The sequence below is a fragment of the Ceratotherium simum genome, chromosome 15 (genome assembly GCF_057802395.1).
Source record: "Ceratotherium simum simum isolate JZ-2026a chromosome 15, ASM5780239v1, whole genome shotgun sequence".
NCBI classification, from domain to species: Eukaryota; Metazoa; Chordata; class Mammalia; order Perissodactyla; family Rhinocerotidae; genus Ceratotherium; species Ceratotherium simum.
In genome coordinates this window covers 342,669-364,072 of record NC_141914.1, presented here as the reverse complement: position 1 = coordinate 364,072, position 21,404 = coordinate 342,669, and the positions used below count along the sequence as shown (strand labels likewise).

Sequence of the window (21,404 nt, the reverse complement as noted above, 5' to 3'; positions counted from 1 at the left end):
CAATGCCACACACTGATGCCCCTTCATCGGGAGCTGAGTCTATCCCCCTCCGTTTGCATATAGGCCTCCTTAGTTACATGCTTTTAACAAACAGAATATAGAGGAAGGGACAGTACGTGACTTCCATGGCTGTTAGAAAAGTCCATATTGTTTCCATCTGGCTCTCTGGCTCTCTGTCCCTCTCCATGTTGCGAGGAAGCCCAGGCCACATAAAGAGGCGACTACTATGTGTTCTGGCCACAGCACCAGCTAAGGTCTAAACTGACAGCCAGGATCAACCACTGGATGTATAAATGGGCAAGCCATCTAGTGATTCCAGCTCTCAGACTCAGAGATGCCCCAGCTGACGCTGAGCATGGCAGACATGAGCTACCCAACAGGCTGAGCCCAAATTGCAGATTTGTAAGCAAAATATATGTTGTTGCTGTTTTAAGCTACTAAGTTTTGGGGTGGTTTGTTACACACCAATAGATATCCAGAAGACCCTGAGACACACTTTGCCACATAAAAGAGAGGGATCCTGCTGTTCTTATATTGGATCAGAGATACTGTGTTCATCTCTCACTGCTGGTCCCACTGTTGAGAGAACCAGGTTCAAGTGGAAAATTGGAGTGCTCTCCCTCCAGAGGCACAGGTACCACCCTTAGAGTTCAGCAGAATATTACAATGAAAGCAATCTAATAGCACTTATTAATATTTACTGTTATTATAATTGAGTAGGCATGGTATTAATGATGGTATTATAATGGTATTAATAAATGGTATTAATTAATGGTATATAATTGGTATAATTAATGGTATAAATTAATGGTATTAATTTGCCTGTAATTTCTCCTTTAGTACTCTCAACAACCCCATGAGGTTGTAAGAGAAGTCCAGAAAACTTAAGAAACTTATCCAAAATTCCTCAGCTATAAGCAGAGGAGCACTATTTAAAACAAGTATGCTTAACCACATGGAAATGTAAAACCCTTCTCCAAAACTCTTGTGTTAAAAAGGAAATAAAAACTTCATTGGGAGCCCCATGGAAAATGATGACGAGAATATGATAAAATAAAATAATATGTCAAAATTTGTGGGATGTGGCCAAAGCTGTACTCAGAGAAGCAGAGTAAAATGTACTCAGAGTAAAATTAATAGATTTGAATGCTTTCACGTTGAACAAACAAAATTAAAAATAAATGAACCAAGTATTCAACTCAGTAATTTATGAAATCAATCTAAGGAAACCAGAATGGATTATAATACTGGTTAAAACATTGATTTAAAAAAACCAAAAGGGTTGAGATATTAAAAAAATACAAAATAAATCCAAGAGCAGTATCTTCATGAAATAACAAAAGTTGCCAAGATTGGGTGTATTAGTCAGGGTAGGCTAACTCCTAGGAAAAAACTCTCAAATTTTCAGTCATTTACTAAAGGTTTATCGATTGCTTATGTCATACTCTAATGAAGCGGTGACGGGGGTTGAGAAGGCTCTGCTTCACCAGTTTGGCTCCTTCCGTTTTACAATGCCACCATCTTGAATGCATAGACTCCGAGGACGCCCTGAAAGAGGAAGAGGAAGAGAGCAGATGACTGTTCATGGTGATTTCTGTGGTCTAGACCTAGAAGCTGCATAAAACACTTCTCCCCACATTCCATTCACCAGAATCCAGGCACAAGGCTTTATCCATCTGTTGCAAGTCAGCTAGGGAACTTAGTCCATCAACATGCCCAAGAGGAAAAAGAAACGTGTTTGGTGAACATACACCATTGTCTCTGCCATAATTCTCCTTTGTGGTCAAGAAATACTCATTTTGCTTTTCATCCCACATACAGAACACACTCATCCATCCATTCCCAAGGAAACTTAAAGTCCTAAGGAATCACTGCAGCCAGCTGAAAGTTCAAGACTCCTGATGATGCAAAGTCCTCTTTAACTTGCCTCATGTTGCTTCTCACGGTCTGGTGACTAATGAACCAAAAAGAGAAATTATCTGCCTCCCTCTGACACTGACTGAAGAATGCGGGAGAGGGACAGTATAACTGCAATAAACATTTCCATTCAAAAAAGAGAAGAACAGGGGCCGGCCTGGTGGCGCAAGAGGTTAAGTGCAAACGATCCGCTGGGGCGGCCCAGGGTTCACCAGTTCAGATCCCGGGCGTGCACCAACGCACCGCTCGTCAAGCCATGCTGTGGTGGCGTCCCATATAAAGTGGAGGAAGATGGGCATGGATGTTAGCCCAGGGCCAGTCTTCCTCAGCAAAAAAAGAGGAGGATTGGCAGATGTTAGCACAGGGCTGATCTTCCACACACAAAAAAAAAAAAAAGAGAGAGAAGAACAGAAATCACAAAGCAGTAACTGGTACATAGCAATTCTGAAATCCTATGGAACAAATGTACCAACTTGATTCTGTTCTTTGGAAAGAACATCTTCATCCATTGTTCTTTTAATCCGTTGGCCGTCTGAGTTGTGTGCGGGAGATGGTTCTTCTGTGTCAAAGTCCTCCACAGCCATATTTAAAACACATTTTGGAACTTCTGCCCACTCTGGAGACATAAAAGCTTTGGGAACCCACTTTCTGCTCATTGAAGGCTGAAGTTCCAATAGCTGATTTAAAGTTTAGTCTTAGAGTTCTAGTCCTAGATTATTGCTTTTTTAGGAGTCTAAATTATTTGTTTCCAATTAGTATGTTGTACTCCAACATACCCAAGTCCTTTCACGGGCACAGCTCCCCAAACTGATGTCTTTATTTGCTCTAACAATCAAGGCAGCTTCCTGAGGCTCTCAGGCTCCTTTCAACAGGCTTCTGCTCACAAGCTTTCTCAGTCATGTTTGGCAGCAAATCTTACATCCAGTTGTTTCCAACTCTACAAGAACCATTTTTCTGGGCTTTCTCTATTTCCATTTATTTATGCTTGCAAGTTGGTCAGTTTCCTGAGGTCACCTTTATCTGTGCCAACCTCGGTTAATATTGGCCAACACACACCAACAATTTATTCTTTCCACTCCCTTCCCCTGGTGGTCAGCCGAGCAGGCATGCCATCTGCCCCGATACATACGGCGGATTATAGTTTACCGCGTGCTGTCAGCGCAGTGTGTGAGGTGCCCTATTTCCAGCCTTCAATATCCATTTCCTTGAACTCTATTGCAATGTATTTTAGATTTTTATAATAGCCACAGCTCACCTGTGAATAAATTAAAGTAGGTTAGTTGCTTTAAAAAAAATTCAAAATCTTAGTGGCTTAACATCAGACCTGACAACAGGTCTCTGCTTCACATAGTCATTCAGGAACTGCAGGAAACTTGTTTTAGTTCCACTTGCTTCAACACATGTTTTCACAATCAATGTAGCAACATTCAGCCAGCTGGGGTGGGGGTGGGGGGGGTGAGGGGGCTTAGAGAAGGCACATCTGCTCTTAATTGCCCCAAACTCAAAATGGCACATCACTTTTTCTTAAATTCTATCATCTGCAACTAGTCTCGCTGTCCCAACTAAATGTGAAGATCTATGAAGTAGAGTTTAGTTGTGGACCCAGGCAAAGGAAACAGATTTGGTAAGCTTCTGGCCAATATTTTCCCTGGATAGAACACAAACATCTCTTGCCCTTAAGGAGATTACAGTCTGGGCAAAGAGATAAGACAAAGGAACTACTCTACTCGAAATAAGGTGGGAATTATTACCAGCAGCAAACATCTGTGGAACAGATATTTAAGACTATGATCTACACAACAACTGGATTCAAGGCCTGATACCTAGTGATGAAAACGGAAGACAAAATTGTTCCCTCCAGAGGAACAGAAACTGGGGGGAGGAACGTAAGTTCCAGAAGACTGGATCCCTACCATCAGAGCAGAGCCACAGTAATGCTGCTTCAATTTGAGGCATGCAAGGTAAGTAGGGTTATTTATTACCACTTTTCCATCCCACTCTTACATCACTGCTAAGATCAAGACTGGTTCTCAAGTATGAAGAACAGCTGCACCTATATGTGGGGCTAAACCCGTCAGATTGGGATGGATATAGAGACAGAAATGAAAGCGCCACACTAGCTAGCCTGAAAAAACATCAGAGACAACGTTAGAGGACAGAGAAGATCCACGGAAGATGGAACAGGTACTCAACTTCCTCCAGTGCCTGAGGCTGAGGATTCATTGATGCTGAAGACCCAGAGGTGACATGATGCTGTCCTCAGGGGACAGCTCGCACTCAACTGGAAGGCAAAGGCTGATCAAGGAGGCATTACTCAACCCAGGGGGGTCAGCCCACCTCATCATTTCCCCGTCAGTGTTCGCCTATAAATATTTCATTCGAATCAGAGTCTCTAAAGTTTGACAAGAACAGTCAAAGAGCATTAGCCACTGTCACATTTCAAAGAGCACTAACTTTTATTTGGGGGCAGCTGTATTAAATATAAAATAATTTTAAATGCCTTGAATTCCCAGTTCCACTCTCTGTAGAATGGATACTTTTCTCTCACTTGGGCGTCCAGGCGTTTTGCTATCAGCATTTGTTCTATTAATTAAAAAAGAACGTGCATCAAAAATAATAGCTTGCAGTAAATAGGTCTACTTTACTCCATATTTTATGAATGATATTATATTCTCATATGCTGTGGCTTGCAATAATCATGTAATCTATTCTGCATCAGTAAATAGTGATTTATTCTCCTGAAGCTTTAATATGATTCATTTCACCAGTGGTTTAAGTACCCAGTAGTTAATGCTTTGTTGCTGCTGACCTCAGTAGATGTTTTTGTGAAGCTTTATATAGCATTTATAGGTCACAAAAATGCCAACAATGTTCATTATGGTCCTTTTCCAAACTACCTGACAGCAAAATGTTTTCCCTCAACTCATTTGTATGTATATCCCTTAATTAATGCTTCACCTCATGCCAGATTATAGCGAGATTCTTGTCACTTTACATGCAGCATGGCATTTACACAAATATCTGTTGAATTTATCAGGAGCAATGCACACAGAATTTGTATCCTGTGGCTTGAAGGCAGACAAACCATAAACCTGGACCCAAATACCTACAGACTGAGAAGCATTAGGGAAGCTAGAAAAGTGAGAATCTTCGCAAAAGTTGAAAATGTGCCTTCTTTGCTGTCCTCAAGGACATCATGATTACTAATTGCTGTTAACAAGTAGACCTTTTAAAACCAGAGTACAAACTGTTTTAGGGATTTTTAGAAGGTGATTTTGTGTATAGGACATATTCCTCACCTGAAAGACAGGTGAAAATTTTTTAAAAATCCCAGAACAAGTGTTTGAAAGACTCCTAAAGGCTCAAAAATGGAGAAAGGCATCGATCTGTGAGGAGGAAGCCCTGTCTGGAGACGAAGGACATTGAAATCGTGCCGCTGACCATCAGGGCACAAGCTCGCTCTGCAACATAAGAGAGTTCAAGGAACAGAATTCACAATTTTAGGTCCAAACTTATTTCTGGGTTAGGAACAGTAAAGCGCTTTCTGTCTCAAGGTTGACACAACATCAGAGATGTGAAGTCACTTCCAAGGCACACAGCTGCTCAGTGGCCAACACAGTCCCTTTGATTCCAGGCCCCAGCTCCCTGTTAGCCTTCTCCCGAAACCTCCCACACAAATTGAAATTAAAACAATCTGAGTTTCAGCAACATTAATTTTCAATTCTATTCATATCCAAACCATTACCAGCTGGTCCTACCCTGCAAGTAAATTGCAGTAACTTCCCAATCCACAGATTTCCCCAGCCTTCCTTTCCCTTCACTCAAGTGTCTGAACACCTTTTTAAATTGAAATACAATCAGTGAGAACTTAGGGCTCCAGATCACACCTACCCCAGACCTTGCCAAGGTCTCCCTTTGTGCTCAATCTTAAGTCACGGATGATGTGTGAGGGATTAAAACGCCAAGCTCTACCACTCTGCACTGCACACAGATGGAATCAGGCCAAGGTGTCAGCAGACCATTCATCCCGAAAATGTCTGACCCCACAATGCCTGACCACAAAGAGGCCATACAGTTGGAAAAGCACAGTATAAAGTCATGCAAAAATGACCCATTTGGCTCCTAGTCTTGGCTCTACCACGAACCAGCTTCCTGTCAAATAAAAAAGTTGGAAAAAGTGATACTTAGGTCCTGAAAGGTTTAAGATTCTTGTACTGTAGTGGCTGGTTTTTGTTTTTGTTTTTCTGTCGGGAGGATACGTTTAATTTAACACTTTATGTTGCTCCTTGGTGACCTCACATACCTTTTTCAGATATTTTAAACACAATGGTTTTCTCTAAGAAAGGAAACAATATATGGCTAAGCAGGAATTAGCTTGAAAATAATCATCTAATAAAATAAACTATTATGTGGAATATTCATTAGGTGAAGTTTTCACACAAGAATCTTTAAAACACCTACCTAGATAAAAGTGAGAATTTAATTTTGCTGATAAAATTAGATCAATTCAGCAGTTGGCTATGCAATGGATATGTTTCATACATGAGGGAATATCAGCTAAATGATCTTAAAGAATTTTTTTGAAACAGGAGTTCCTGCTAGATTTCCTTGGATAAAAGGCAAGGTAATTGTAAGGTGTTTTAAAATTTATTGTGTCTTTATAACATAGATGAAATATTTGCCATTTATCAAAATCATTCAGATGAAGCTACTAACCTCGTGACAATCTAACAACTGTTCTTTTTGTGTTTTCAAAGTGACAGTCTCCTGAGAGACTGAGCTTCTTTTTTCTGGACCGTGCTCATCATCGTTACGACAGTTAGACAACTGTATTCAAACGTGTTCGGATGCTCCTAGAACCGTCTGTGTTGCTAACTCAGGACATATCCTCTTCAGTGAGGGTGCACTATTGCTAGGGCAAGTCCACTGAAACTATACTCGAAAGGGATTGAGGAAAAATAAGAAGGTAATAAAATTATGTATTTTCATAGTCAGACAATTTATACAACATATATAGATATGTCCTGCTAGAATTCAGCCACTATTCAGAACTACACAAGATTAAAATGTTCCGAGTAAGTAGTATGGGAATGCTTCTCAGTATTTATACCCTGTATGCTAACAAAAATTAAAGGTTTGTACTGTTAAGCCCCAAGATCTATCTGAGTGCTAATATTTTATAAACTCGGAATAGACTTCGGAGTTTAGCATCCTTTTGAGGAATCTGATATCTTAACCTGGGTTACAAAGAGGACTTACTTATTGTTATAGCGTTTAATCTATTCTAAATATTTCTTAAAGGATTCAGAAGTGATTATGGGCTTATTTGGAAAGAGCAAACCATTTGACAGACAGTGTTTATGACTGTGGGGAAAGGGTGCACTGGGGCATCAAGGCTTTGTCTTCCCCAGCTGGTGGGCTCACACAGGGGGTCATATGGATGCCAAGCGGCCAGGCCTCAACATTAGCCTCTAGTTATTTCTAAATAAAATTTTAGAATTATATATATCCTTTTCAAAATTAATGAACTTTTTTTTTGCAACAACAAAGAAATACAATCTTCATTTGGATTCTACATAAATTTACTAGGGCTGACGTAACAAAATACTGCAGACTGAGTGGCTTAAACAGCAGAAATTTATTTCTCACTGTCCTGGAGGCTGGGACTTTCCATCAGGTCTCTGTCCTGAGGGCTCTCTCCTTGGCTTGCAGACGGTGCCCTCTGGCTGTGTGCTCCCTCGGCCTTTCTTGTGTGCACGCACCCTGGTGTCTTTCCCTCTTCTCACGAGGATCGTCACACTGGATGAGGGCCCACTCATGTGACCTTGGTTAGCCTTCGCCACCTTGGTAAAGGCCCTGTCTCCAAAGGCAGTCAGAATCTGAGGTATCCGGGGGTTAGAGCTCCGACACATGAATTCTGGGGGACACACTTCAGTTCACCACAGAATCCACACCTCTGTGAGCACTGTTTTTCTCACCTAGCTCATGTCTTCTCAAAGATGTTCAGGAAACTGAACATCCCTTTGTGATGGAATTTGCTGGAAGGAGGACCAACATCTTATCCAGAATATTTAGTAGCAGCATGAAGCTCATCCACGAAATGCTCCTTTGTCTTATGGCTGGTGTGTGACAGTTCTTCTTGCTGCTGAGGAAACTGAGGACTTTAAATTTACTACTTAGTTGTGATCAATTTAGTCTATCCCTGAGACCCAAGGTTTGAACTGGAGAGAGGCCAGAAACAGGAAAACTGGTCAGACTGCCAACCACAGCTGAAGAAACGGAAAATGAAGGGTCAACCCAGGAGCTAGCAGTGGGTATCTGGCTGGACTTGCCAGGAGCCTGCAGAGGCAAAGAGGGCAGAGTGACAGTGGGCCATCTGGAAAGCCAGCCTCCCAGCCTGAGTTCTCCAGGACGAGGCGAGGAACACGAGACAAGAGGAAACGTCTATGTAAGAGTCTACACAGAGATGAATCCAGACACACTCCTGGGCTTTAGCTGACGTCTCCTGAAGGCTGCCGGCTCCCAGAGGAGGAGGGCAGAGGATCTGGCACCTCCATCGCCATGCCAGCTCTGCTTTCACTCTCCATAGGAGTTTATTTGAAAATAGGATTTGTACCTACTTTCCTCCCCAAATTTTGAAAACCACTAGACCATACATAGTTTAAATTCTCCTTCTTTTAAAAATGTCTGAAATTCTGAGTCTACAAATATATTGAAATACCTAAATCAGAATTTTCAGTGATCCGTGTTACAGCCCTTTTCAATAAAGAATCTTAAAATCCCTGTTAGTTGACTATCTGGTCTGAAACTGATCTCATGTTTAAAATTATCTTCTCCACATTCATGATGGAAAATGGAAATTTAGGAAATAAATTTACTTCCCTAAGGAGCAACACTCATAAATAATAAACTTTCTCTTTTAATTATCAGACTAAGGAAAAGTACTTGTTGTTTAATGTTTTACACAGGCAAAATCAGGTTTAAAAGAACTCTGAGTGCGGCAGGAGGGGTAGAGGTTGTAAAGGTGAAGGAGTCCAACCTTTATAGTAACCACTGAGGTTTGACATGATGAATGTTAGAAGATGATGAACCTTTGTGAGTTGGGAGGTATGTGGCTAGGGAGGGCTGGGAAGCAGGAGAGGGTCTGGGGGTCCTTGGGTGGGGGATGAGGAGGCCTGTGAGGCAGATTAGCACCTGCTAAAGGTTACCTCCCGGAGCTATTACCAACCACCAGATTCCACCTGCCCATGGCCACTCTGGGCTCAGGAAAATCCTGCTAACTTGCTGTGCCCTTAGAATCCTGAATCTTTCTCACAGATGACAAGGAATATAACTCTTTTCTTCCTTTAACTTCCATAAAGAACACAAAATGCAATTCAAAAAAAAATGGTCTTAAATGTTGGCCTCAAATGAAATAGTTCAGAAAGCAAGGAAGAGAGAAGAAATGAGGAAGTCCCATTAAAACTTTAAATACAACATATCTTCATACTTACCTTAATAGCCACACACACATACACTCACACTTCTAATCTTAGCACCTAGAGTGCATGTCTACCTGGCCCCTCAAATCTAGCCAAAAAAAAGAAAAAGAGGAAGAGAACAGATCTAATATTTAAAAGAGAACCTAGTGAAAAACTCCTGTCAGATACTACATGATTCCACTTAAAAGTGAGTGTCAGATTGCTGCAGAACCAGCTCCCGAAACGCTCTCTACAAAACTGACACCTCATTCCTAATTGAGCTTTCAAGACAACAGAGCATTTTCAAAGTCTGATTGCTATTTTATGCACTTATTTTTTCCTCTGCATTTTAACATGTCGAGATACAGTGAAGTAATTGAGGTCAACAATATCAATGTCTGTGATCCAACTACTCACCAATTAGTGTTTAAACCAGAGAATGAATGTTTAAACCAAGTTTTCCATGTACCAGTTGTTGTCAGCCTGTGAGCATGTTTCTTCTGCCATTAGATTTCATGCCAGCTACTAATTTATCTATGAAGATGGCTGGCATGTTTTGGAGTTTATATAATTAACCCTGCACTGGTGGGTGATACTTAGCAATACGGATCTTGAATTTATTTTTAATAAATTACAGCTTGGTGGGAGAAGTGAAGATTACATTCAGCCTTGTTGGGTATTTTACTGCATTGATAGGTTCTAGCCACAAATCGAGCCTGGTTCTTCCACTGCACAAATCTCTACATTTTTCCACAGCAAGAAAGGACCTTGAGAATAATACAACTGCTAATTCTTTTCAAATAAAACCTTCTTAGTATTTTAATAATTTTAATATTTGAAAGCATCACTGAAATCTTTCTTGTGAACACGATGTTCACTTTTTTTCTGATATTTCCCATCTTTCTCACCCACATTCCTTCTGTCCAACAGCCTTCACAGAATAAAGACGACTCAAAATTACAGTTTAAGGGACAGAGAAAAGCAGGAAACTTCGCCTCAGAGCTGACACTGGGAACTACAGGATGACTGTTTGTCAGCCTCAGCGGCCGCCCCGGAATCTCTGCACAGAAGCGGTCTAGGAAAGCAGCCAGGTGGGAAAGGACTGAGAACGTGCACCAAGGCCACGTTTACATCATGATGAACTACTTATTTGGCCAGGCTCAGGGGTGATGCTGCAGGACTCTCTCACTCCCCAGACCACTGCTCTCGCCACACTGTCTCCATCTCCAGGAGCCACAGGCCGGCGAGAACCCGCGGCAGCGACTGGCGAACGACGAGGGACGGCAGAGCCGAGGGCAGGGTGTGCTGGACGCGACGCGGAGCAGAGCGGGAGGGTGAGTGACAGCGGGGACAGCGCCCGCCGTGAGAGGGCTTCCAGGGAACGGTCCAGGAGGAGGGGAGGAAGCCAGCCCCCGCCGGGAAGGCAGGGCAGAAATCTCTGAGGAGGTCGACGCCCACGCAGTCTTAACTTGCCTGCATCTTCCACACGCCAACCACACGCAAAGGAGTTCGTTCGTTGATTCCACAAATTTCCCCGGGCGCCTGCTGTGCGCCAGGTGGTCTTGAGCGCCGGGCCACAGCGGTGCACAAAGCAGACGAAACCCCTGCGCCCACCGCACTCACATTCTGAACTGAAGGACCAAGGATGAACCCGCGGGCTGGGGCCCGGGGCTCGTCCTCAGGGAAAGAAGGAACTAGAACGGACAGGTGCGTCCTATGCAGCAGACAGACGCAATACACACGCTTTATTGAAACACGGATAGATTTCTTAAAACACAGTTTTGAGGAAAAAGAGTAAGATATAAACGAGCTCTGAACTGTGATTCCATCCAAGGAAAGGAAGAATACCTCCCCCACAAAACACCACCATCTAGGTGAGGAGGGTTCCTAGACAGATATCCATCTCAAACCTCCTGGGCGGGTGACTGTGAGAGGAAGAGAATGGGAAAGTCAAGAGCAAAACCAAACGAAAGGTGGATTTTACAAAAGCTGATGGTGACAGTGCGCCAAGAGCTTCAGAATATGATCACCTTAATTCTGTGAATTCAAGATTCCAAGAACAAAAGGAAAAGCAAAAAAAAAAAGACAAAAAAGGTATTGTTTCCTATTTCATATCATATCTTCACTTTACTTTGTAGTAAATGTACTTTTAAAATATACAGTAACTTGGCCATGTATTTTCAGTTTTCCCTTTTGAAAAAAATGAGAAACTGGCCAAAAATCAAGTTCAAAACTACAATTGCAGAGAGACAGACTTCCATGTTCCCTGCAGATAAAACAGGGACGCAAAATGAGTCCACTTCTTGGAGGTGGGCATTAACTATTTCCACAATTATGGTGTGTTTATTGTGCAGAAATCACTTTCCAAAGTGATAAATTATTGCTCCTTCTTCTACAAAGTGCCCCAGTTATTCCCAAGGAGAATAGAGATCTATTATCTAAATTATTCAAAAAATGAAAGCGGATAGTCTTAATTACCTATAATTCACGAAAATTGTTTTGTGGGTCTCTCTAAATGGAGCTGCCACACACGAATTTTTAGATGATCGCTCAGTGTCTGTCTTTCTATTGTGAACAGGAGTACAATCAGGATACAGTTTTCTTGACTGATACGGAAACCTAGATGTGCACACACATTCTGCAGTGGCATCTTAAAATTGGGTCATTTTGAGTCAAATTTCCTGGCCACCACTGTTTTCCTGGAGTTAACAGATCCAACCAATGGGACCATCACAACTTTGTCAGGTCTGCACAACTCTTAATTAGGGGTAGGAGAATTATTCTGCCCCTAACTGGTTGGAGGATTGGGATTCCTACTGCCTTCCTGTAAGATGGGCATAAATAGCTATTGCCTATTTAGCTAGTTCCTCATCCTATTTTATAGCTAATTAAAGATACAAAAGATTAATGTTGAAAAAGCCTGGTTCTGCCACAAAAAAAATCCATTTCTTCTCATTTTATTTTAGATTTAAAAGTCTTCGAATGGTGTAAAATACTCTAACAAGATCTTCCTTTCCTGTTCCTGTGGGATCTAAGCTGCTGAGTTCTGAAATAGAGAACGGAAACCAGCAGAAATGGAACAAAAAGTCCTGAGCAACCTCATCTTGTAGTTTTAGAAGCAGCTGTCCCAAATTAACAGTTCTCAAATTTCCCAGAGTCACTTTACATTCTTAAAATAATTATTGAAGACTCCAAAGAGGTTTTATTTATATGGGGTGTTTCTACCAGAATTTAAAGCTGAGAGTTTTTAAAACACAAGGACGCACAAGCACAGCTTCTGTCAGCTGCAGAGCCATGGCGTCACCACACGTCACGGCCCTCCTGGAAAGTCTACTGTACACTGGTGTGAGGATGAGATGGAAAAGGAAAATAATGTCCTAGTGTTGTTAGGAAGACAGTTCTGACCTTGAAAATCCCAAAAAGTGTTTTAGGGACCCGCAGGAGTCCACAGACCATGTTGTAAGATTCACTCCTCTGAATAATTTAATGCTGAGATATGTCCCTAAAGGGATTATATAGCTTCATGTAGAAATGTGCTGGGTGTCTTTTTTCCCCCAAAGTGATTAGGGTAGGTCCAGATAGAAGCCAAATATGAAATCTGCCTGGAGCACAGTGAAATAAGAGAAAATATACGTATATTGGTCTCTGCCCCTGGTGTTTGGCACAGAGCTCCTGAAATCCTTGTTATTTCCTGAGTCACAAGAGCACTGGGAGCATCTTGTGTTCTGACATCTGGTCTTTGACCCTGGTTCCTGGCTCCTGACACAGAGCCCCTAAATCTCCTGGAATTTCCTAGGTGACACGAGTATATTTTGTTCCAACGAGGTGACTCTGGGTGGACTCCTAGATAGCTTCAGGATGGTGGCTGTCACGAGAAAGACCAACTAAGATCAGAAGCTTGGAACTTTCCACCCCACTCCCATCCTCCAGGAAGGGGAGAAAGGTTTTAGACTGAATTAATGATTGATCATGCCTACGTAATCAAGTTATGAAGCCAACAAAGAGCAAAGTCCCCCTTCCTCCTCCTTTTTATCCTACTCAGGACCTCAGTAGATTGGTTGATGCCCACCCACAGTGGTGAGGGCAGATCTTCCTTACTCAGTCACTGAATCAAATACTAATCTCTTCCAGATACTCCCTTCCAGACACACCCAGAAATCATGTTTTACAGCTACCTGGCATCCCTGAGATGACACATGGAATTAACCACAACAGGGGGAGTGGCGTAGCAGCCACTGCTCCCTAAGGGTCGTTCCACCTGGGTGAAGTGACAGGCAAAAATGCAGCTACTGGTGCTTCCATCTCGTCCTCCCTGCTCACATCTAATTCATTGTCCCTTCAGGAGGCCCTGCCAGCCGAGAGCAACCCTGGACCCACTAACACCGTCTTGCGGAATGTGCCGGCCCCCAGACCTCACAGCACGTCCCAGCTCTGGCACCAGAGAGGCCAGAGGTGACTTTGAGATGGGCCTGGGCTAAAAATAGAACTTTGAGAGTCATCATCGTGTAGATATTTAAAGGCTTTGTGAATCATTTTACAGTTGACAAAATGGGTATTGTCTAATTTATCGCATGTCTGGAAGGTATAGAGGACTGGTGTCATGATCCCTATTTTCTAGATGAGAAAGTTAAGTTTCAGAAGTCACATAGTTATAAAAGATAGAACTGATACCCATTCCTTCTGCTAACTTCTAATCCTCCATTTTTTAGGACGTATATTAAATACCATTGGGGGCCCAAAAATTTAAACTTAGAGATTATCTTGTTTTCTTGGCCAAACTATTATTGATAAATTCATAGTCAGATGTGAGGGGCTACACCTGTGTACGACCTCCACTCTGCAAGCATCAATGAGTGATGTAAATGTCCCCAGAGTTTTAGTGTTGGGAAAACCGGGTCTGTTTGTTCCATTCTATAATTCTCATTAACCACCATGTTCTACTCCACAACACTCCCCACTTTCCACCAGTTATTCCTTTGCAACACCAGGCCCCCACCTGTCCCACTGCCCACATCCACACTCCAGCTTCACCAATATTTCCTCTGGGCTCCTTACATTACACGTGGTTGTCCAGAGCATTCTCTCCACCCCTGCTCCTGTGATCTCAGGTCCTCACATCCGTCACTCGGTGCTTCCTCAGCTCCAGGAGAAGCCGGCAGGCTGGACTTTCTCCAATACCAGCGTCCAGAATGACTCTCCTTAGGTAGTGTAGGAAATCACAAAACACATCTTCCTGCTGCAAGTGTTTCTCCTATTCTACAGGCCTCTGAGGAGAGAATGGGCATACTGCCATGAGCACCTGTGGGGTCAAAGACCCTGATCCTCGTCCTGTTTGCACCCGTAACAGCATCACTCAGCGCCCTCCCTCACACTGGGCACTGACACTGCCCTGGGCATCCTTGCTGCCAGCTGTCCTGTGGTCCTGGGAAGTTCAGCAGCCCCCCTGACCTCCACCCCCAGATGAGTAGCTCCCCTCCCCAAGTCGTGACAACTAGACACGTCCCCAGACGTTGCCAAATGTCCCCTGGGGGCCAAGTCGCCCCACTTGAGAAGCACGGCGATGGTGAGACAGGCCTGCTTCCTCTTCTACAGACTGAGGAGAGCATAGTATCTATATCACAGTGTCTTGAAAAAGTTAAACGAGATGATACATTTTAAGTTGCTCTATAGACATTTGTTAGTGTTGACAAAGTAACCAATTTTTCATCTGTTTAACCACTTGCTGGGGGTTTTTCTAACTCATCTGACCATAGACACTAATAAGCGTTTCATCCAGTATTTACAGCTATAATTTAACCTTCTTTATTCACAAGGTAAGGTGAATAATCTTGGTCTCCGCTCCTCTAGCAGGAACAGTCACATCGGCCGTTCAGTCAACAGTTACTCCTCTGACTACAGTGCGATATCTGATTCAAACTTCATATTCAGTTTCAGAAACACCTACAGGGTGACAAGTGCCACCGCATCTGACAGCACCTTTCATTTTGGGCAGCTCTCCCCTAGTCTGCATCACCATTTGGTGGAGGATGATCCACCACGGCGAGAACGGTCCGGACAAGCTTCTGATCGGCAGGAGGTTCCACACGGCTATGTCTCTGCCAGACGCCTGTCAGCAGAGTCCCACTCCCAGCCCAGAGCCACTGCCCAAAGGGGCTGCCTCACCGCAGTGCCCGGACATGCCCCTCATTAGTCAAGATTTCCCACAGAGACCCATCCACATAAATCCAGTTGTTTCAAAGGTCAGAATGTACTGGCCCTTCCAAAACCACACTGGCATGGATCCCAGGACATAATATATTGCCTAATAAGCAAGCAAGCTTTTCAATTATTTCCTCTCCCCCAGATCTCACTCTGTGATTTGACTGTCTTGCTGCCAAAACCTAGAAACCTGAAGCTAGGTACAGGGGTAGAGGCATTCTTAAAGAGACAGTCAAAGAGACATGAAAAGTGGGGAAAAATTCGAGACCTCTACCTGATTTGGCTGCTTGGTTCCAACCTCTTTCCAGAAGCTGGAGTCTGTGAGGAGTTTCCTCTCAGCAGCTGGTCCCCTTCCATTCCTACTCCATCATGGCACCCAGAAATCCCCCACTCAACCCACCCGGGAGCAGTTCCTGAGTTCAGCAGGAAGTTCTAGCCTCTCCCGACTAAGGCAAAGGGGCAGCTCCAACAAGAGCCATCCTTGAGGCCTACACCAGGTCTCCCGCCCCGTGAGCTGCCCTGCCTTCTCTGCAGACCTCCCCCACGGCTGCAGCTCTGGGTCCTCGCTCCAGCCTCAGCGTCTAACTCGTGGCTGCTCATTCCCGCCTCTTGTCGTCCAGTGGGTCCTGACACGTGGCTCTCACCAGCACCTCCTGATTCCAGGTTCGTCTCCCCTGGCTGCCGTCCTTCTTTGGACTCATTGGCCCTGCAGTGGCACGTGATGCTGGAATAGACCACACTGGACCAGATCACATAGCTCCTGAGCTTTTGGACAATTATGGGCCCAAAGAACTGCACACGAGGAGAAAATAACTCCTATACTGATACAACTCACCCTTTCAAAAGCAAGCTGCTTTAGGGGCCGGCCCGTGGCTTAGCCGTTATGTGCGCGCGCTCCGCCTCTGGCGCCCAGGTTCAGAACCCCGGGCGCGCACGACGCACCGCTTCTCCGGCCATGCTGAGGCCGCGTCCCACATACAGCAACTGGAAGGATGTGCAGCTATGACATACAACTATCTACTGGGGCTTTGGGGGGAAAGAAAAGGAGGAGGATTGGCAATAGCTGTTAGCTCAGAGCCGGTCTTCCTCAGCAAAAAGAGAAGGATTAGCATGGATGTTAGCTCAGGGCTGATCTTCCTCACCAAAAAAAAACAAAAGCAAGCTGCTTTACAACTATTTTCTTTCTAGAATTTTATTAATTTTTAATCCCTTACTAGAAACCACTTGGGGATGAAGGCTGGAGAATGTGGGAAAATTTCTATCTTAATAAATTGTTATGTACATTTTTCCTAAATAAGCTCCTCCTATAAGAGAGGTTTTTCTAAGAGTAATGATGGGTTTGTATTTGTTCAATACTCTTCCCTCCCCAGCCAGCCCCCAAGCCCTGCGTGGGGTCACTGCCTGGGGTGTGACACACACATGTAGGTACAAGCGACTTAACCTACCACACTGAGCCCAGACCTGAAATTAACCACAACAGCCCCAAGAAGATGCTTAGAAGATGGAACCAGTTTCCTCATGTGGGACCGTGAGGATGCTGTGAGAAGCTGGTCAGATAATGTATGTCCACGTATCTAGCAAAGCATAACTATTTCTGTAATATTTGGCTGTTTTAGTTACTCTAGAAGTTTGACAGAAAAAGAAGCGTTAAGGGCAGACAACGAAGAAACTCTTGATAAGTAGCAGAGCAGATGGATAAAGCAGAGACAGAAAAACTGTTCTTATTTTCTGTCTTCTGGACGCCGAAGAAAACTCACTGCCCACAGTAACCACTGGGGTGGGAATCTGTGACATTCTAGGTATAGAAATTCAGAAAGAAAAGGAGGGTTACCAGCGACCAGAGAGACGTGATGAGAGACGCCTCTGCTCTGCCAGGGAATGGAGGAGGCTGTCGCCTGAGAGGAGGCCTCACAGGGCGTCGTCGTGAGCTTGTGGGGTAAACTTCTCCCCAGGCCTCGGCCCTCTGCCAGGCACCTTGTCTCGTCTGAACATCAAGAGGAGACCCGTCTGCCAGGGCCAGACTCTTACTGACAAGTCTGTGGAGAGGACACACATGACCAGAATGCTGATGTGTTATTGCTCTGGTGGATTTGAACCTGGGCCATTTAGCTAAGCTGGAACTACGTTTCCCATAACCCCCTGCCCTCGTTGGCCACAGAGGCTTTCCGCATGAGTTTGGAAGGACTTGAAGCCACAGCCACCCTGCTTTCACCCTCAGGTTGGTTCAGGGGACCCGGCACTGCTCCATCTCAGGCCCAGTGACACTGTGGCTCACGCTGGACTGACGTGAGGCAACAGCGGCCCCTCAGCTGCTCCCTCTCCCCTCAACTGCACTCCAGGTTCCCTGCGCCTGGCCCAGGTGTGTGTTTAGTGCTACAACGGATATCCTTCCTTCTCAGATCACCCGCATCGTCACAGTGGGAGGCGGTGCCAGACCTGGGCGCAGGCTGTCCTTGTCCTTGGGGCCTCCGGTGGGCGCCGATGGATCCAGATTTTCCCTGCTCACCTCCACTTCACATCTGTCGTCTCCTCTTGCCTACCTGTCCTGCAGACGTTATGTTCCAGGAAAGATGCAAAGACAATAGCCTTATGGAGACTGTTTAACCATTTCCCACAATTGCATGAGGTACAATCTCTATAAAAACCGTAGTGGTTCTGTTTCTCTGACCCTACCCTGACTTACGTAAAAAATAACTCCAACAAGCCCTGAATTCTTCAAGCCTATGGGGCCAGCATGTTCCTGCTCGCAAATAACACTGCCTGGGAATGACATTATAACCAGAAGTTTGCTTAGAAACAGAACAGAGAGTTAACTAGATGAGTCAGATGTTTAATGTTAATTAGATCTGTTTTAGTATAAGATCTTCCTGCCAGTAGAGAAAGATTACTAAAAATTCTGTTATCTAAGACTCTCTTCTCTGAACTCTCCTGGGCCTTCAAAAATGTGCCTCTGTGGCTGTTCTTTTCAATACTTTCAGGAGTGACCAATCTCTGATTGAGACCTTTTTCCTTAAATGTGTTAATCGTTAAATCACAGTTCAATCTATTTTTTTCTGGTCAGCATAAGGTGAGTTTGCATATCTCTTTTCTGATCTAATATAGTCTAAATACTGAAAAAATACAAAAATTCAGGAGTGTTCTCCACAGTTGAAATTCTTTACTTCATTTTCTAGGCTCTGCAAATTAGAGACAAGTTTCTTAAGCAACCTCTTTTATGAAACAAATACCCCCGTGGAGGCTTGCAGACTCTCATCTTAGTGTGAATTACCTCCATCTGTTTGCTTCCCTCTCGCTGTGGTCAGCTGTGCTGGAAGAGCTGGTGTCTTAGCAGAGAGAAGGAAGACAATTTTAGAATCCAGGGATCTTTGAGGGGAGAGCAATCCAGTTGCATCATCGCAAGGGGCCCTGGCAGACACGGGCAGCGCATGCACTCAGGGCTTCTGAGGAAAGGAGGAGAAGGAACACTCTAAGATACTTTCTCCAATTCCAGATTCTGCCATCGTAAGTACTTCAGTAGGCAATTTAGGCTCAGCATAGATCTTCCCAAATCTCCAACCTCGACTGAGAAACTCAGATGGTAAGCTCCAGTCCAAGTACACCAACAGCTCCCCAGGCAGACAGCAGTGCCTTCCCCACAGGTGGTTCTCATTAGGTGTTTGAAAGGCTTTGGCACAAATGTGTGGCTGTAAGAGATCTTTAAAATTTCAAAATAATCAAGCTGCAGGCTGCGATTATTGACAAGATATAAGAATCATTGCATTTTTGTTGTTTTTTAACTTGAATACAACCTCCAAATTACGTGCCAAATGGAAAGTTTTTCTCACTGTCACAACTCCAAATATTGGAGTTTATCTGATTCCTAAAAATAGTATTTTCAGCCTTGAAAAGAGGCCAGAATTACTGGAATAAAAATGAAAGAGTGGAGATAACCATATTTTGTAAAATTCCACTTTCAAGCAAACTTTATGAAGCATTTTATTTTATATAGAGGCTTTGAAATAGCCTCAAAACTTTCTTTGACCAGCTGTATATTCTATCTGTTGAATGTCCTCAGAGTGAAAAGCTTCCCCGGCAGAGGCACCTGCAGGATGCGCAGCGATTCGTTGCGATCGCTCCACGGAGGTTCTGCGCAGCCTCAGCCCCACTGGCTCATCACTGGCATTCACAGTGGACATCTGGAAGCGGCAGAAGGAGGCATCAGACTTGTCTGTGTTGTCAAATTGAAAAGGAAAACGTGAATGGTTTTAAGTTCTGAGAGTCTCTGTAACATTTAATTATGCTTTCGACGGCTGTCCAATCAAAAATATGCTTTTGCAGGAAAATGGGCACTAAGAAAAAGCGTGCTTTGCTCCTCAGATTGTTGCTAGGTCAGCCTCTGAGTTGGTAAGCTCAGAGAACAGCAGCCGTGACACGATCCTAGGGCCTTTCCTCTGCGGAGGCAGCAGAGCATCCCCACTGCTCCCACGTGACCCTGTCTCCTCCCCGTTCCCGTGGGGTGTTATTCTCCCTCTTCTTCTGACGGAGGAACGAGAAACTGCTAAGCCAACTAAGTTTAAGCAGTTAAATAGGTCTGCAAGGTTGTGCTGTCAATGAGCCCAACCTCTCGTGGGATAAATTCAAATCCAACACACGTGCCCGGATACATATTTGATGATGGAATGTTAGCGCAAAGAACAATATTTTGATACTATTCTTATAGGAAGTTTATTTTATTTTAGAGTTTCTTTTTCATATGAGGATTTTAGTAATTTTCAAAATCACTTCTCTGAAGAAAAAGGCCTTCCTTGCTGTACAAAAGGTGGGGGGCAGTAATAACTGGTGCTTCCTAATGACCTTTATCCCGACCATTCCCAGTGACGCTGTTTCACACATCAGGCTGTTTCTGTCCTCACCGCGAGTTAACTCCATCGTCTGTGTGCGAGGGCCTGACAAGGGGGACTTCAGGAGGGGATGACAGCATGGGTGAGCAGAGTGTTCTCTGGCTTATCCAGCCACTGCGTGAACATTCATGGAGGCTTTCCTGTCGTTATTGCCCTGTGCTAAATAACAGGAGAAACTCAAAATGGAGCTTACAACCCAACTAGAAAGAAAGAGCATAATACAGAGGAATGAGAGGATGATTTCTGAAGCACTCATATTTTGTACAAAGTGAATTTTAATTAGTGATATCCCTACCCCACCACACACACACATGCAAATCACATTTGGATCCAATGGGGCGACACAAAAAATTGTTCCTCTGAAAAAAAAATCCATTTTAAGAACAAAATAAACCTCTCAAAACTAAGGTTTTTAAAGAAAATTGAAACAAATTAATAACCAGGAGATTATGTTAACATGTTATGACTGTACCTAGTATACTAGGAGGTTCTGTTAATGTGTTATGACTGTACTATAATATACTATGAGGTTATGTTAACATGTTAGGACTGTACCTAGTATACTAGGAGCTTCTGTTAATGTGTTATGACTGTACTATAATATACTATGAGGTTATGTTAACATGTTAGGACTGTACCTAGTATACTAGGAGCTTCTGTTAATGTGTTATGACTGTACTATAATATACTATGAGGTTATGTTAACATGTTAGGACTGTACCATAATATACTATGAGGTTCCATTACCGTGTTATGACCGTACTATAAGGTACTATAGAGAACACATGAAAACCATGTAAAACCTTGTTATGTTACAATCATCTGTCTCACATTGTTTATATTTAAAGTAGTCTTAAAAATACTAGTGCTCTTCAATAAATTTTTCATTGTCCTGAATGACTTTACCTCTGAATTTGCATTTAATTCTAAGTTCTTTTAATATTATACT

At 43.6% G+C, this 21,404-nt stretch overlaps 1 protein-coding gene across 1 annotated transcript in view; it reads right to left on the bottom strand.

Moving 5' to 3' along the window:
- Positions 1 to 1,424: 1,424 nt before the first annotated feature.
- The window catches only part of NSUN3 (NOP2/Sun RNA methyltransferase 3), a 187,543-nt gene continuing 167,563 nt past the window's right edge, over positions 1,425 to 21,404 (bottom strand). Inside the window, exon 6 of the mRNA XM_087439467.1 lies at positions 1,425 to 1,548. Coding sequence (XP_087295593.1) covers positions 1,440 to 1,548 — 109 coding nt within the window. The 3' untranslated portion in view covers positions 1,425 to 1,439. The remainder of the gene's footprint in view (positions 1,549 to 21,404) is intronic.